The 18,203-nt window shown below is 41.4% G+C and overlaps 3 protein-coding genes and 1 pseudogene across 4 annotated transcripts; 1 reads left to right on the top strand and 3 right to left on the bottom strand.

Annotated features, from left to right (window-relative positions):
* Positions 1-11: 11 nt before the first annotated feature.
* Positions 12-1,674, bottom strand: LOC139779274 (tetratricopeptide repeat protein 39C-like). 2 transcript variants are annotated; one of them, XM_071717579.1, is made up of 5 exons: positions 1,610-1,674; positions 1,388-1,511; positions 1,019-1,217; positions 693-944; positions 12-573 (listed from the first exon to the last, which is right to left on the bottom strand). In XM_071717579.1, exons 2-5 carry the CDS (start codon positions 1,388-1,390, stop codon positions 263-265), a joined length of 765 nt encoding a protein of 254 aa, XP_071573680.1. In that variant the 5' UTR covers positions 1,391-1,511; positions 1,610-1,674; the 3' UTR covers positions 12-262. The 2 variants fall into 2 exon arrangements, with proteins under 2 accessions (XP_071573680.1, XP_071573679.1); XM_071717578.1 differs by having other exon boundaries at positions 1,606-1,670.
* A 2,790-nt stretch (positions 1,675-4,464) lies between these two features.
* Positions 4,465-5,132, bottom strand: LOC139779269 (uncharacterized; annotated as a pseudogene).
* Positions 5,133-5,603: 471 nt separating this feature from the next.
* On the bottom strand, positions 5,604-7,307 carry LOC139779285 (uncharacterized). Its single transcript, XM_071717593.1, has one exon. It carries the CDS (start codon positions 7,269-7,271, stop codon positions 5,775-5,777), a length of 1,497 nt encoding a protein of 498 aa, XP_071573694.1. The 5' UTR covers positions 7,272-7,307; the 3' UTR covers positions 5,604-5,774.
* A 5,387-nt stretch (positions 7,308-12,694) lies between these two features.
* Positions 12,695-13,495, top strand: LOC139779268 (uncharacterized). The gene has a single exon (XM_071717571.1). The coding sequence runs from the start codon at positions 12,695-12,697 to the stop codon at positions 13,493-13,495; it is 801 nt and encodes a 266-aa protein (XP_071573672.1).
* Positions 13,496-18,203: the final 4,708 nt, after the last annotated feature.

Here is an 18,203-nt window from a genome sequence, read left to right as displayed (position 1 = left end):
TCTGGTGCTGATTGCCTTAATCTGATCTTCGTTGATCTTTATTGTTAAACGAGGTAACAACATCTTGGACGATAGTAACACACATAAAATGTTACTGTTGTATCCAAATGTAAATATGTTTTTTCGATGCTAAAGCTATCTCACATTGTGACGTAATATCGGACGCTTACAAGTTAACGTTACTATATATTTTTTAGGGCGGCATGTATACGTAAGTTGAGTCGAGTTTCAAAATCATAATCTTTGTACTGATTTTGCGCCTTCAGTAGGAAATTTTTGCCTTCGTTAGGATTCTAAAATGTGAGACAATAAAATTGTATAAGAAATGACGAAAATATAGACGATGTATATATGATATACTTATGTTATTGTTACTAAGGCTACTTCCTAATTCGTACAGCGCAAACGCGCTAATGTGCTGGTCGTACTCGTCCTTGGACGGATACCTACGTTTCAAACAATTTCGGAAACTTTTAATAGCCGCTTCGGTATCTCTTAGATAAAGACACGCTGCGCCTTCGATAAGATCAGTTAAACCCACCATCGGCTCCTCGGAATGATTTTCCTTGCATTCTGATAATAAAGTTACGTAATAGATAAAACATAAAGAATTTTTTTGTGCAAACGATTTAGGAGTCATCAGACAATACAGGATATAAAACGGATGGAACTGGAAATCAATCTATTATTACCATACGATATTTCTCGCAGCGATTCGGTGGTACAGGACGGAAGGGCGTTCCACACGTACATTGATTCGTATACGAGCAACTTATAATACAGAACTGTGTAAGGATGCCCGGTCTCCTTATTGACAATTTTCGGCATCCTGCGCATGATAAAAACATCGAGTTGCGACTCGCTTTTCGTCTCGTGGAACCAAGGGAGGATCTTTCCGTACAACGACAGGAGAACGTCAAACTTGCCGTTCGCTCCGCAACAAACTGCAAATGTGGTACAATGAAGAAATCCGAATCTGCTTATTCGAGGCGTCGCGTCGAGGCGATGTTGACGTTACCCATAGCTAAGTAGGCGTAGAAGCCCTTGGACCATCTCGACTGCTGCTGCAGCTGGAATAAGGATCGATATGCCTCGTCATAGCTCAAGCGTATCACGTGACACCAAGCCACCTCGTGCAAGCACAGCAATTTGACTTCCCTCTGAGTCGCAACGTCCACTGCTTTGCCGAACGCTTCTAGCGCTGCATCGACATTTGTCTACGAAACGATTGGAGCATGCAACAATGAATAATATTATATTAATGTCAAAATACATGGAATTGAGAATTTAGCAAATCAGGTTGTATACTAGGCGTAAATATCTTTTTACCACAACGCATTTAGATGTTCATAAATAAAAATTGTAATTATAATATTTGTATACGTACCATTTATAAAGAGATTTCGATCTTTATCCATTATTAAATTCGTATGATTTGCTAAGCAAGGATGTGAAAGTTTTCCGTTTTCATCGAACCAAACAATCCAGCCGCAATATCCACATTTGAATTTCTGGAAATTAATAAAATATATCACATTTGGTTAATTAGCATTAACATATTAACATAGGATTTTAACATATATATTTTATTTTCACATGTAATACCTACCAATGACGACATATTGCTCTTTATTTGCAAAAATAAAAATGTTGCAAAGCGATCGATTCACTGCACTTATTCGCGAACTTTCGACAGAATAGGTTAGAAATTTTTCCGTTCCTTTTCCGTTCCGTAACAGCTCCGTGCTATGGGGAACCCACTCACTAAATAACGGAACGGAATTGAAACGGAACTACTCTGATTGGTTAACCCCCCACCATATCTCTTTTCCGTTACTGTTCCGTTCCGCTATTTCTTCTCCATCGGGATGCACCCTATAAGTGTACAGTTTGAGGTAATTCCGTAACGAATGACGAGGTTTTATTTTCTAGGAAATAGCGCATGCTGCTATTGCTCGGAAGAACCATGAGAAATTGGTCGTCCCTCATCTTGAAGAAGAGAAGTTAAATTCGAAGCGGGGATCCAAGAGTCGAACTTGCTGGGATAACCGCGCCAGCTAACACCTGTTTATTAGCGCCGTGTCCCCTGGTCTTTATCACGCGATCGACGATAAACTCTTCTTCCTGCAAGTTTTTCTCTACCCTAGCTAATTCCTGCTCGTAAAAAATACCGTCTATGACTTCATCCGCTAAATCGCTCAATTCGTACACGCGTGGTTTTCGCCACTCGAGAACGCGGTGAATTCGAAATATCTCTTCACTCCACCTCGCTTCGTATCCTTTCTCGAAGGTAGCTTTTGTTCTACTGACGCGAACGAGGTCTCCGACACTGTATTTAGCTTTTCGTGCGCGTTTCATCTTTTCGCTCGTCCTCCATCGTCGAATTATATTTTCGCGCGCGACACGAGCGTTTTCTCTCGTAACGACAGCCGGCTGCATTCTAATGGAGGAATGACGGGTGTGATTGTAAGCGCTTACGATATCCTGCAAAACATCGATGTAGCGCCGCGTATTTTTATGCGTAAAATAGCGCCACATTCGTTCCTTCAACGTTCTGTTGAAGCGCTCGACGACGGCAGCTTTGATATCCGGATTACGGGCTACGCGAAAACGAATGTCGTTTTCTTCCAGAAACTTTTGCAACGGACGCCCGATAAATTCTTTACCTTTGTCCGTTTGTAGGTATACCGGTACGCGCCCGTCACTTTTCGAGAGCACGCGCTGGAAAGCCGTCGTCACGTGATTACTCGTTTTGTCTCGTAGCGGTTCTACCCAGGCATATTTACTAAGCACGTCTATAATCACCAGAAGATACGAATATCCGTCGTTGTAACTTTTGAGATTTCGGAGCTCGATCAAATCGGCCTCCCACAGATCGTCGATATTCGTCACGGTGTAATGCAACCGTGGAAATTTTCTGCGTGATGGACGATGCAACGTGTAAGCGTCTTGCGTTTCGAGCCAGCGCGTGACTTCGTTACGGGAGAAATTCGGTTTAGCGGCGCGAGTCAGATTATCCGTTGCCGAATAGCCAGCGTAATATCGCGGATCGTAGTAGAATTTTTCAAGTTCCGTCATTTCTGTTTACTCCAATCGAGTAAGCGTTTTTTCTTCGCCTGCTGCGAATCAACGCTACTTTTCGGTGTCTCTATCGGTGTGGAACTCCTGGGAGGTTGAAATGTCGAGATATTCGAAGAAGTAGCGGTTAATAATACCTTATTTCTCACCAGTACCGCGGGGACGTTTAAGACGCGAAGTAAACGTGCGAACTGAAGTCTCCCCGTTGCTTTCACGGTTTTTCTTTCGTGCATAGCCTCGTTTATCAGGTCGTCGATATTCGAATCTTTTATAACGCTGCCGTCTATAGTAACGACTCCATCTTCGTTCCAGCTAATTCTACTCAGAACTGCTTTATCGAACAAATACTTTAACAGCAAACGAGCATTCGGACGATAAGTTTTCGGCACGCTATCCAGTATTTTTTTAGTGCTTTTCGACATATCAAAATTACGATCGTTCGACGCGACGGCAGTGGCGGCGGCGGCTGCCGCGACGTCATTTTTCGCCATAATACCGTTAGAGTGTAAAGTCGATTCGAGATCGCGCGTTGTCGTCGTTTCGTAGTCACCGTCGTCGTCGTTGTCGTCACGGACACGCGAATATCGCTATCCACATTTTCGTCTTTTTCATCGTTACGCGCGTCCCGATTTCGCTTTCGCGCTACGCGAACAAAGTGAAGATATCGCCAAAGTGCCTCTTTATATTTTTTCCATTTCTCCCCGACGGCAAGGGTGAATTAAGAATGCGACCCATCTCCTCATCGCGTCGCGATAGAGGTGCCCCGGGTGTACGCACGGTAATATTTGCGTTCTCCGAATTTTCGCTGTTTTCCATCGTTCGTTCGCTACCGACGACGGCAAACGCAGCGGGGGGAGCGTTTTGTTGCGATAATTGACGCTGCATTCTTTCGAGATTTTCCGTAGTGATCAAAACCATCTTCTTTGCCCTTTCCATAACGCGCCCTTTTAATCTCTACCGCCGCCGATAATCCGCGACAGTAAGGCGGTTAATATAGGTCCGATAATATAGGATAAGAATCCGCCTCGTTGTACCAGCAGCTTTCTTTTATTCTTCAAATTACAGCATTTTGACGAGATGCGACGCAGTGTCGCTTTGTATTTGCTCAATCGATTTTTTTCACGTCGCTCGAGCGGCACGTTACCTTTGAGCGTGTTGAACGCGCATTCGCCGATACACCGTATTAATTTATCGTCTGCGGTCCGTAAGAAGGTCGCGCGTTGATTTTTGTTCAAATACAGCAACGCCTCGAGAAGACAGATATTTTTCTTTCTGATCGAACGTCTGGCGTTTTTCGTCGCTCTGTTTGATTTCGCGTTATTTTCCTTCTTTTCCATCGCGAGAAAACTGACACGACTGACCAGCGCGAGCGCTAGTGCGCGCCTTTTATACGTAACCGTTGGAAAATGATCTACGCGGTACGTAGACGAAATGTGCCGTATCGTCGGGAAAGATGCACGTTCGAAAACGATATTCGTCCGGAGTTGATTGTTTCAGATCGAGTAGTAGATACCCGTGCGGCCTCGACGTGGCGTCGTAGTATGCCTCTTCTAGAAACTTTGGATCATTGGGAAAGACTTGACGCGCTAAATGACGAATTTGCGCACGATCGCGAGGATTCTTGAAAACTACGATGTAATTTGCATTGATGAAAAAGATTTTGCGAGATGAGAATTACGCTGAGATTCTTATGATGACTGCCTTTGGTAAAGAGATCCACGATCGCGTCGCACGATGACAATTCTCTCATAAGATCGTCGATTATCACCAATTTTGGGGAAAGCGGATCGGCGGAATAATCTTCCGGACGTGGCAATCCCTCGCGAAATTCAATTAAGTATATTTTTTTTCTTCGGCACTGCTTCCTCGCGCGCGTCGTATTGTAATTGACGATAAGCCTCCTGCCACTCCGCGTAATAAAACAAAACTCTCTCGAAACGTACGTCGGACATGTGAGATAATTGTCGGAGAAAGGTTTTCACGAAGATCGTCTTCCCGCAACCGGTGGGTCCACACACGATCGACGTCCAGGGATGTTTCCAGCGCACGTCCATTTTGCGAAATGTTCGACTCAAATTCCGTGCGTGACTTCAAAAAGAATAATTTGTGGAGGAGAGGGGGACGGGAGGGGGAATAAGCTAATCAACGGCGGCGGCGGCGGCGAACGCGCGCACCAGCGTACCCCCGCAAACGCTCGCACGAGCGAACATCACCGCGGCCGTCGATCAGCTGATTCTCGCGCCGCGGTGCTCATAAGCTTATCCATGTCTTACAAGCTTATTACGATTCCGCAGCGAGAGCTTCGCGATCGACGAGCTTGTACGCGATGCTCCGGGCGGAGAATAAAAATTGTGAAAAAAAATAAGCGCGGGGAAAGGGAGGGGATGAAATTATATGATGCAACTATTTACGCTTTAAATGTGAAAATATTTTATTTTTTTTAGATTTTCTGAGGAAAGAAAACAAATTTCAAGAAACTTTATATTTAAACACACACACACACAGAATATATTTACATATCGCTACATTATATTTTTAGTTACATATGTACAAAAATCCTTTTACACTTACAACTATTTTTACAAAATTAAAAAACTTTACAATATAATACGAAAACATTTTTCTTTTTTTTACCCTAATGTGGCAGAAAACGTGTTAGCCTAACTTAAAAATAAAGAAGAAGGAGAAAAAGTTATTCACTCCACGTAACCGTACGGAAGTGAATAACGATTATTGATAAATCTACGTTTTACCAATACCGGTGCACACGTTTTCGTTTCTTCGCGAGTTATAATGTCGTGAAACGCGGTGCGTCGAATTGCACTAAAACGCAGATTTATTGCCGTCCCCGCCGACGACGTTCCTCCCTCTTCCTCTCCTCTACCCTCTCTCTCTCTTTGTATTATTAAGTTTTTAATACTATTGAAATTTACAGCTAAAGAATTCTTATAATTTAAAGTAATACCTTTTACTTTACACGACTCTACAGTACGTCCGTCCGGTGTACGAATAATATAAGCGTAGAATTTTGGCCCGCCCGACACGAACTTCTCGATATAGGTGCCGCGGCCGTAGCTCTCGAGCTCGTCCGTCATGTCGCCGAGGAAGTTACCGGTGCGCGGTTCGTACTCGTTCGGATCGCCTGTACTTAAATATATACAAGAGTCGGTATCGTAATATAAAACGCGCCTATCTAATGCTTCTAAATATTCGTATAGTTTTAAGCGCGCTTGTGCCGTCGTGTACGCCGCGATCACGACATTTGTCAATGGGGAAGCCACGACGGCCTCATCTCGTAGTCGCCACGAAGCATATATCACCTCGTCGTTGACGGGCAATATGTCGATTATCTCGTGCTCGGGACTCGTGAGCAAAGTCATGAAACGCTGACAAGATTTCACGACCTCGGTCTTAGGCAAATTGGTTCGCTGGCCGAATTTTCCCCAGAAAGAATTTAAGCAGAGTTTCGCGACCGAGCGCAGGCCAGGATTCCGGACGATATTGTTCTTATCGAGAACAACACCCTCGGTTTCCGCGTATTCCCGTAGGTATCGTTCTTTCGCCTCGTCATCATGACAATCGCTCGGCCACCCACTAGCTTCTTGTTTTAATTTTAAAAACGTATTTATATATTCGGCGAACAAACCGCCCTGCCGAGTACCGGGGTCATATCGCGCAACTTTATATTGCCATATTTCGCTCACTTTTGTCACGAGATAACCTTTCTCGACGGCTTTGCGCAATTCGACGGATACCCAAGTACCCTCGAATTCACGATCGGCGGGGTTATCGTGAGTGCACGCGGCCTGCGAGAACGTTTCGCAGCAACTACGACATAACGCGAACAATAATTTTCCGCGTACGCGATATGGGAGTACCGGGTGAAAAAGATCGCGCGGTGGAAGTACTCGACATCGGATGAGACCTTCGAGCGAATCAAAATTATAGTTCGGCGCAGTTCCGATTAACGCTCGGCATTCTTCGCCGATAAAAATATCGGGGTGACCGATCGGAAAAGCACCGGTTTTCAATACGTACGGGTACAGAGAGCATACGTCCACGTAACGTATTTTCTCCGTACCCCGAATTTCGCGACGGGTGGCGATGTTTCCCGTGCGTCCTCCGTAAAACGCGTCGCGAGGATCGAGAGGCGCGTGTTTCAATAATGAGTGATTTTCTAGATAATCCCTCATCGCCTGATTTTCTCGCAACTCACGGTCGAAAGCGCACTCCCACATCTCCGTCACAAGGTACCCCTTTTTTTGGAGACGACATGTCATCGCGAGTGTTCGTTCGTAGCGCGCGTCGATCGTGTCCTCGCGATTTGCGGTCGAAGGCGTTTTATCGCGATTTACCTGAAAACATGTGGGACATCCGTGCCAAAAGCAACCGTGAAATTGTAGTACGTAACGTCGCGTCTCGTCGTCGTCATTAGTCGGCGTCTCGTAATATCCGTCAACGCGCGTGCCGTCGATTTTATGTTCGCGCCCCCGCCCTGCGTGAATTATGGGATGTCCGAGCTCGCGCTCCATCCACACTAACCACTGTAGAGCTTTGCGCGAGTGATTATCGACGAATCTATATCCCCTCGCAGGAATGACTCCTATCTCTTCCTTGCGCAGAAAGTTTTTGCGAAAAACTCTCATGCACGTAGAAGCGATAGTCGTGCATTCCACGAACGGACACACGTTTCCGCATTCCAAAAAAATTTTCTGTAAGCCATGCACGCGCGTCGAAGAATATCCACGTCGTTACGGCAATATTTAATAATTTCACTTTGAAAATTAAAAATGAAGTTGTTACGCGTCATCTCCGCGTGCCACGAAAGAAACCGTTCGCGTTCTTCCGCTTTCATATGCTCGGGAGAAAAATATCGTGTGTCGGGTATCGGACCGATATAATCTTGATTTTCGCGGGTGTTAAACAAATGTGGAAAAATGCCTTTATCCGATGTATCCTGTAGCCCGAAAGCTTTAGGTAATTCTGATAATTTCATCGGCATATAATTTAAACTATCGATAAATTTTGTATGTCCGACCGTCATCACGACAATTTTCGTTCCGTTTAAAATTACTTGTGGCTGTTCCGTCATTTCTGTATTTTCAACTAAATACTTTAGAATAAATTGCGCGTCGAACGCTTTCGCATTATGCGCGATGCAAATAATTTTTTTGTAACATTTCGTCGTTCGCGTTACAAAATCGACGAACTCTTGTACAGGATCGCGACGAAATACAAACTCGCGCACTCCGCACCAACGGCATCGCACCGACATGTCGTCTATCGCGGCACACGTTTCGCAAATCTGTTGCGCAACGCAGAGAGTCGGTACGTGAACTTTGACGTTCTCCGTACCCTCGAGCGTCTCGTCTTGACGCGTTTCGAAATCATAGAACACGAATGCGACGCGTTCTTTTTTGCTATTACGTTTGTTCGTTGCATCCGCGCCGTCATTTTCGTTACCAGGCGCTACCTCTCCTCGTGCCAACGTAGTACTCGTACCCTCGCCCGGGTCTTCGTTTACTTCGGTATTACGGTGAAGAGGCCGCATGAAACATAAATGATTAGCGGACTGCAACGAACAACACGTCTTGCAATACGAAACGCCGCATTCGTGTCGCGAACCTCTTTTGACGAATCGCCCGCAATTATCGCAAATCTTCACGGAACTGCAGACGCTTGCGAGCGATTTACCGTCGTAAGATTTTTGCGCGAGATGACGTTCGAAACACGAATTTCCGAAAAACGCACGATTACACGCCGCGCACCTGACAATTTCTACTTCGGGATTCTTGCACGAGGGAGTGGTGTAACAACGCGGACATTTTTTCGAACAGCGATGTCCTCTGTCTTTACGATACGCAGTGTTGCACGACACGCAAAATTTTTTTTGAGTACCGGCGGCAGCATTCAAATTCAATATCGGGTTGTAATGGTGCGTACGCTCGTAATACATAATATTTAAACGACACGTAGGTTCGCGTTCTAACGAGGCGAGTAATTCGGCGCCGTCGTACAAAGAATTATCGCCTCTACCAAAGTTGTTGGAATTATATACGATTATTGCTATATTTTCATTTGCGAGAAAATGTTGAAAACGCTCGATCTCCGGAATTCCGCACCCGTCTTCGGGTATCGTAACACCGGCGTTCCTCACCAGCTCCAACGCTAATTCACGCTGAAGCGCGGAAGTCCGGCATCTTACGGTATTCCACCTGTCGTGCAACACTCCCGTACGTAGATTTCCGCGCTCGCGATAAATTCGTGCCAACACGAGGGAACGAGGTAGACACAAATTATCGCTATTCCCGAGATCTAAAATTGACCGCTTAGTGATGGCCGTTAACCTCTTTATCGCACCCCTACGCCCCACTGGCATCGCAACGTTGAAAACGCGCACGTCGAAATTTTGCGCGATATCTATTCCCCCGTTACTTTGCGCGATCGAGCTCACGAGATCCCATATATTCTCGGGAGTTAAGTCTCGTACCGGGCGAAACGATAGCCCCGCCGGACCGTGCGTTAGTTCCGCCGACTCAAACGATAATCCGACGTAATCTCCCGGCCCAGTCGTACGTAACGCATACGCGTGAATCTCGCGGAACGCGTTTTCTAGCCAACGCACGGTATCCTCGCCTACGGGTATCGGACGTACTCGAAAACTGGCCTCCCTACCGAGTATCCGGAAATTTCTAAATTGACGCGCGTTTTCTGCCACTAAATCTATATAATTAAATTGTCCGACCTGGCGATCCTGCTGACGTGCCTGTACCAGATGTTCCTCTTGTTCCCTCTCCACGGGGATATTTTCCCCCTCCTCCGCCTGTCCGACTCTCTGCGACTGAGATCCGTCAGCGTCGGTAGCAGCAGCAGTATTTTCCCCCTCCTCCTCCCCACTAGCACTCTGCGTTTGCGAATCATCATTGTCAGTGTTCGGAGCAACAGCAACGGTAGGACGGTCCGCACCTCCTCCACCCGACTGTACTGAAAAAATTAAAAAACTTAGTCTCATATAATATTGATTTATATTGAGTTTAAAGAGTTAAATTTTTTTTCACGACCGCGATAGAGCATACTAAGGTAACTTACCTTTAGTTGCTTTTATCACTAGCGTAGGTCGGTGTTCTTCTTCTTTTTTAAATCTTTTTAAATCTTTGTCTCTTATTCATTTTCCGGAGACAAAGGTCGAACCGGGGAGTAAGAAACATCTAATCAGAAATAATTACTTGTGATTAGATCAATAAATTACGGAAATAAAAATATAATATAATAGAGAAATATTATTACCTTCATATTCGTTAGGTGCGTATCTCTCGTCGTCGTCGTCGTCGTTATCGTCATCGGAATCGCTAATATCATCATCGATATTATTAATATTATTTTCACTCTCCTCCTCCTCCTCCTCCTCCTCCTCCTCCTCCTCCACCTCGTCCATCACCTCCTGCGTATCTTCTGCGTTTCGAACTTCTTCTTCTCGTTCTTGTTCTGGTTCTTGTTCTTCCTCTTCCTCTTCCTCTTCCTCCTCCTCCTCCTCGTCGTCGTCTTCCTCCTCCATCTCTTGCTGCGGCTCTTCTGCGTTTCAAACTTCTTCTTCTTGTTCTTGTTCTTGTGCTTCCTCCTCTTCCTCCTCCTCCTCCTCTTCCTCCTCGGATTCCATTAATATTCGGTCGATCACCTCGTCGATGCCCGGAGTGAAAACATCATCATCTAATTGCGATTCTTCCCTTCCTGGTAAAATGTAACATTTCGGTTATTTCTTTTATTCGCTGCTAAATTTTTATCTTAACTTATTTTTTGAAACTTACGAGGCGTAAACACGGCCGAATCGGGTGAGCTCACAATTCTCACCTCCTCTTCTTCTTGTTCTACTTCTTCTTCATCATCATCATCTAAAACAGTATAAATTATATTTTTTATTATACTAATATTGCAAGAGTTAGCTTTTACGTGTTATTATTAGTCTCTTACCAGAAGATAAATCGATGACGGGGATGTTTGCGGGTGGTGGTGCCGCGAATCTAGCTCTTCCTATAAAATTTAATATTTATAATAATCGTTATTTTTAATAATTAATTAATTTTATTATTTCCAACTTACGTGCTGGTACTGCCTCCTCAGCAATGTCCTCTTCCGCTCGACGTCTCTGTCCTCGTCGGACCGGTTGGACAACGGCAATGCGGTTCTCCACTATTAAATTAATTTAAATTTTAATGATAAACTCCGCTATATTAAAATTTTAAGGTACAATTTTTATTTCTAACACTTACCTGTTCCTCCGTTACGACGCAGGAATCTTGCTATATGGCCTCTTCCTGCGTCTTCTTTCACGTGGCCAACAGCTCTGCGCGTTTCTATTTCGTTTAAAATAATGTTCACCATTGCTTCATTTCTTCCACAGTAACCCAGTTCGTTCATCACACATAACAAGGTATTGCTACACCCATCCACGAAACGTCCGAATAGTCTGTAATTAGACTCTTCGTCGTTTGACACTGCTTCTACAAACTCGCGTTGCTCATTTAAGCGATTGCTTAAATTGCAACTCACTTTAAAAAACTCCACTAAAATTACACGGAGAGACATTTTTTCGAAGCACTACACTTGCCTGACTGACTAAGAGCGTACAAGACGACTCCAGTAAGATTGGACAAGTAAGAACTAACTCTTAGCTATGGTGTTACAGGCTATTTATAGTTGGAAATATTTCCAAAACCATCTAGAATAAAGGTGAGTCAAAAATTGTCTAGCTAGGATATTGGTTAACAAATTTGAGGCTTTCCCCACTCTCTACCCACTCTCCCTTACCGATGAAAGCGTGAAAATTTTCGGTGAAAGTTTTTCTATGCCTTTACTCTTCCATTCTCGAAAACAAATTTTTTTATCTAAGGGCTTACAAAGAATTCTTTATTAGAAATTTCTATAGTAATGCTTTGTTCCATCATACATTTAGTAGGATTTATTACTACAACCCAGAAAATTTATTGATTTATTGTTCCCAACACAAAAAGAGTTCGGTTAAACACACAATCGGTTTACACAAAAACACATTTTTATCTAAAAACTTACAAAGAATTCTCCATTGAATTTTTCTACTAATGTTATATGTCCCATTAACTAGAAGGATTTATTACTACAACCGGAAAATTTATTGATTTATTGCTTCCGGCAGAAGAAGAGCTTGGATAGATTTTTGTTGTTCCTTTATTTCTTAAAAATATTTTTATTTAAAAATTTTTTAACTATTACACTTTTTGTATAAAATTTTTAGCCGAACTTTTTATTAACAAATTTTCTTAGCTCCCTATACTTCAGAATTTATAGTTTAAACTAACAAAATCTAGAAAAGTCTAGAAAAATCTAGAGTTTTCTAATTTTTTTCTGCGCGCGCCGACTAATTTTTCTAAAACGACGCAAGCGAAGTTAACGTTTTGACTAACGTTACGAAGTCAAAATCATTTGAGTCCCATCGTTCGAAGCGACAAGTCGTACACCAGTGAAAAAGTATAACTCTCACATCTGACTTTTCAATTAGTGTGTGTGTGTGTGTCTGTCGATATTACGAAGAAATAAGAACAATGGCTAGTCACAGAGAAGACGCTAATAATTCTAAAAGCGGATGTTCACACGCGTTATTCCTGATAAAGGGATTTCCGATAAGGGACGCTACTTCGAGGGAAGAAACGAGCAATTACATATGCTGCTATCGACAACATATGGACTCAACAGCTCCCATACGAAGAGAATTCACGTGGGTTTACAAGCAACACCCGAGGGGGTTTTCGTGCCGCTGGTCAAATTAACCGGCAACTGTGCGGACAGCGTTTATTTCGACGAGAAATCGTGGCAGCAGTTTCAAGAGAACATGGGACTCGTGAGCGAATATTTAAATGGAGAAACCAAATTGAAGCCGAATTCTATCTCCATTAACAATATCTCCGTCAATTTTACATCGGCCTACGGAGCAAGATCCATATTGCTGGCGTACAAGGAAAACGAGGAGAGTACTTCCACCGGGATGGATCAACGAACAGACGAGGAAAATTGTCCACCGACGAAGAAACGAAAAACTTTTGCAGTGGCAATTGTGATGCAGAAGCCTACATTTATCGGACTGAAAAATATTGCGAAATGTATCGATGCACATTTATCACAATTAAAATCAGTGGCTGAAAATGTTAACAATTGCGCGCGTTATCTTATTAAAGAAATAGAGTTAAATCTTCCTAACAATTATATAGATGAAGATATTGTGAAATTAACTCTCAGAGGAAATTACAACGACATCGAGCGTAATGTACGTACGCAAATAACCGATTTAACTTTCCTCGATATGTATTTTAATATAGTATTTTTAGAACTTATTTTGCTGCGCTTCACCGAAATCCGTCGTATAATTTTGTCGAATCGCGGATTGTAAATTTTATAACATTATTGTTTGAACAATTTGTATTTTTCCTATGAAGAAGAATTTGTAGCAATAAACATTTTTTGTAACTTCTACTTTCTTCTATTTTTCTTCAATCCTCACGTTCTCCGCAACAAATTCCTTTTCTCTTATTTTTTCAGAATTAGTTGAAGTCTACCTCGTAAATATTTTTCGAATGCGCTCAATAATAAAAACTTTTATTTAAAACGAAATAATTTTGTCACGTTACAAAGCGAACCTGACCGTTCCTGTTTTACCCTCTTCTTTCTCCAGAAAATAAGTTTTACGTATTTCATTGTTTCGAAAACTCTTTGTCCAGACCCAAGTCCTAAAAGAACACGGTCATAAATCATAAAAACTATTTTCTAAAAACATAAAAATTCCACTTTCCGTTTTCGGCATCTTAGCATCATATCCTTATTTTAGCTTAGCGTCGTCTACCACGTGCTCCCGCCAAAATGGCGCTGGTCGACACTTCCGCTATTTTTCCTTGTGACTTAGCGTCGTCCACCACGTGCAGGCCCAAAAAGACGCTGGTGAGCTTTAGGCGAAAGAGCCAATCAGACGCTGGGTAGGTATGGAGTATCCAATCAAAACGCGCCATTTAGTTACTATTTTGAATCCGACATTTTTGTTTCGTAGTCTTTTACCACGTGCAGCCCCAAAAAAGTCACTAGACACTAGACACCTTAGACGCGGGAGAGCCAATCAGACGCTGGGTAGGTATGGGGTATCCAATCAAAACACTCCATTTGCCCCCACCATTTTTGTCTATCACGTGCTACCCCCTCAATGCAGCCAGACACCCTAGGCGGGGGGAGCCAATCAGACGATGGCTAGGTATGGGGTATCCAATCAAAACGCTGGCTAGGTATGGGGTATCCAATCAAAACGCTCCATTTAATTACCTCGTTACCCCCACCCCTCTCACGACAGCCAATCAGAGCGCTCCGAGGTCACGTCTGGCCACGCCCCTGGCGCCGGCGGGGTCGGTGGTGGGGGTTTGTTTTGACGCCCCATACCTAGCCACTTACTACTGATCATGCTACGAAATTGTAAAATCATGCATTTTCTTGTTATCAATGATGCGTAATAAGATGCAAATTATAATAAAGATTTAAAAAAGTATATTTAGATTTATTATATGTTGCTATTAACATTAGCATGTTAAGTGTTGCGCACGTTATTCTACAACTATAATAATTAAACTATTAAAAGTGTTACTACTAAAAGTACTACTAAAACTAAAAAGTAACGTACACACGCACTATACATCAATGATTTTCATAAATCATTTGCAATAACAAACGTCGTAAAATATAAATATGAGAAAAAAAGACGTCAAAAATACAACTGATATTTTTATTAAAGGAAACCTACATTTATGTATATTTCCCCGTGATGAAACCTGTTAGTCGAAGATTTATGCAATTATTTCAACTGTGATTGTGGTCTTTACGTCATGCTCATTAACAGCAACACAAAGTATTCAAATAAAACTTCTAAGTTTAAATTTTTTTTCTGCGTTTTCTGATAAATTTTTTAAAAAATGCGTTCTATGTTTAAATTGCACATCAGCTAAATATAAATAGTTTATATAGCATAGCCTTAAAAAATTATGGTTTTAAGTGGGTGCAAGCCCCACACTACCCCGCCGGACGGCCGACGCGGGTGTGCGTCAGGCATTTTCCCCTCCCTGCTAAAAAAAAAAAAAATTGTGTGTACATACATCGTCGCGTTAGAAACAGTATAATATATAAGTGTCACAGTAGCACTATAAGTAATAATGAGTAACAGTTATAGCGAGTTGCATTGAATAAAATTATTCTCGATTCGTTGTCGTAAATCGTTTATTATAATATAATTATACATGTGTATCCCGGTGTATATAAAAAATGTTAAATGTGATAATTTGCATAAATTCTAAAGCGTGTCGGTCTTAAAACACAGCTGTTACGTGAGCGAGCGAGAAGGTATAAAAGTAAGCGAGTCGTCAATAAGAGCGAGTAGGACAGTAACAGGAGTGAGCGAGATAAGAACAACGGCGCGCAAGGAAAAGACTCGATGCTCGATCCTCGATCAGATCCCCACCCCCGAGCCTTCTGCATGTGTTATTCTCATCTCGCTCACTCCAATTACTGTCTCGCTCGCTCTTATTGTCATCTCGCTCACTCTTATATCTTCTCGCTCGCTCACATAACGAAAAATCAATAACTTTGCGTTACCGACATTAGCACGGAACGCAACCTAAATCGTGCACATATGTGTTACCCCGTGGCCCAAACGTGGGCACTGGCTACGTAGTTCATGTGCACGTTTTACGTCGTTCCCAGAGGGCGTATCGCGTTCGCGGATCACCTAAAACCGAGCCGTGTCGTCTCTCATTCTTCTCTCTGGTACAGGCTTGACGTGCGGTCGTACTGGCTTTGCGTTACTGGCTTTGTATTTTTATTAATATAGAATTTTCTCCGCGTTGTAAATTTACGAGCAGAATTAAGTGTTCAGTTCGCGGTTGTAAAAGTAAGGTTGATCGTAATTTAAATGTTCGATTTCATTTCTCCAAAATTTAATTTGGCAGTTGGATTTTTGATGTTTTTTATTTTATTTCACATAATGAGTAATAGCAAGTAGTTTATTAAAATGTTAAACACATATATCATCTTATATCAACTTTTAAAATAAACTTTATCACATTAACATGTTAACATTAATATAAATATATACTCATTCTTTTAACTTTTTCTATATCTTATAATCCTATATCTAATGACTTCCTATATCTAATGACTTCCTATATCTAATGACTTTCTATATCTTATAACTTTTAATCTTTTTCTATTTCTGAAAACTTTTGTATATAATCTTTTATATAATCTTGTAATCATTTCTATATTTTCTAACTTTTAACTTTTTTATAATCCTATGACTCTATGTTTTCACTAGCATCTTTTATTGAACTTTCAGTTCTTAAACAGATTTCATGTAACATAATGCCATAGTATACTTTTTTTTAATTCTTTTAACATTGTGGTAAGAAATATTTCATTTCGATTCACCCTTAGAATAAATAAATTTTTATCAAAAGTAGAATATATCACAAACAAAGTTGACTTTAAATTGAGCACTGCCATTCCTAATTGCACCTGTCCATAATATCGATGTTTTTCTTTCAAATAAATATTTTCTTTATCTTTCATTAAACTTCCCCCCCTAAAAAAAATTTATTTGAAAGAAAAATACTTATACTCTTACACAATGTTAAAAGAATTAAAAAAAGTATACTATGGCATTATGTTGCATGAAATCTGTTTAAGAACTGAAAGTTCAATAAAAGATGCTAGTGAAAACATAGAGTCATAGGATTATAAAAAAGTTAAAAGTTATAAAATATAGAAATGATTACAAGATTATATAAAAGATTATATACAAAAGTTTTCAAAAATAGAAAAGGGTTAAAAGTTATAAGATATAGAAAGTCATTAGATATAGGAAGTCATTAGATACAGGATTATAAGATATAGAAAAAGTTAAAAGAATGAGTATATATTTATATTAATGTTAACATGTTAATGTGATAAAGTTTATTTTAAAAGTTGATATAAGATGATATATGTGTTTAACATTTTAATAAACTACTTGCTATTACTCATTATGTGAAATAAAATAAAAAATATCAAAAATTCAACTGCTAAATTAAATTTTCGAGAAATGAAATCGAACATTTAAATTACGATCAACCTTACTTTTACAACCGCAAACTGAACACTTAATTCTGCTCGTAGATTTACAACGCGGAGAAAATTCCATATTAATAAAAATACAAAGCCAGTAACGCAAAGCCAGTACGACCGCACGTCAAGCCTGTACAATGCCACGAGATCTGTAACCATACCATGGAGTGCTTTCACTTTCGACCACCAGATGTCATGGCGACGAATGTCAGATCCCAATTGAATATAGCTATACTCTACTCATGCTGCGAGAAACCGCTGCCCCACTACTAACACTACTGAATGGTGGGGGAAGTCTGAAGCGGTAAGAGTGGGAGCAGTGGCTCCTTCGCTTCTAGCAGTTAGACAAGCCTGGTCTACAGCAGGCCTCGGCAAAAGCTTACTCGCGAGCAGCCTTGAAGGCGCGAGGAGTGGGGAATCCGTCCCCACTCCTCGCGCTGTTTCCACTCTACACTCTACAACTCTACACTCTACGGGCCCTCGACCACCTCAAGTTCGTCGAGCGCATTACGCATTTGTCTCGTTATCGTTCTCTCACGCACTGCAGACACGATTCATAGATAATGTTTTGTCAAATTATTGAGTTATATTTTCCTTATTTTATTTTGTTTTTATTAACGTTATAATTGTATTTTTATTTTATGTAAATAATTTATGTGATTATAATTCTAATTACGTTTATTTTCTACAATAATTTTTTTAATCAAATAATTAGACTCGTGAAAATGTCAACAATATAAACGGCGAATGCGAGTCAGGCGCGGAACGTGGTGCGCAATAAAAATTAAAACGTGTCTTCAAATGTAACGAACGTTTCGGCTCTTCCTTTGAGCCATCATCAGCATTTATTAATAAAAAGTCTATTATTTAAACAAACAAAAAAACAAAATCCTGACGATACTTCTGACGACGATGCCTTTAAAAATGGTTTACCGTTCCATTTTTTCCTTCAATTTCAGTCAAATTCA

The sequence above is a fragment of the Temnothorax nylanderi genome, unplaced genomic scaffold (genome assembly GCF_030848795.1).
Source record: "Temnothorax nylanderi isolate EJ_2023f unplaced genomic scaffold, tnyl_v1.0 TNYL_tig0217_pilon, whole genome shotgun sequence".
In the NCBI taxonomy this organism is placed as follows: Eukaryota; Metazoa; Arthropoda; class Insecta; order Hymenoptera; family Formicidae; genus Temnothorax; species Temnothorax nylanderi.
The sequence above is the reverse complement of the archived record's forward strand: the minus strand, read 5'-3'. Positions and strand labels throughout refer to the sequence as shown.

Excerpts from the sequence above, each read along its gene's own strand:
- LOC139779274 (XM_071717579.1), bottom strand. Across the intron at positions 945-1,018 it reads CTACGCCTACTTAGCTATGG|TTTGTTGCGGAGCGAACGGC; the intron begins GTAACGTCAACA and ends CCACATTTGCAG. Across the intron at positions 574-692 it reads GCTGCGAGAAATATCGTATG|AATGCAAGGAAAATCATTCC; the intron begins GTAATAATAGAT and ends CTTTATTATCAG.
- LOC139779285 (XM_071717593.1), bottom strand. The coding sequence starts at position 7,271 with ATGAGGGATTATCTAGAAAATCACTCATTATTGAAACACGCGCCTCTC.
- LOC139779268 (XM_071717571.1), top strand. The coding sequence starts at position 12,695 with ATGTTCACACGCGTTATTCCTGATAAAGGGATTTCCGATAAGGGACGC.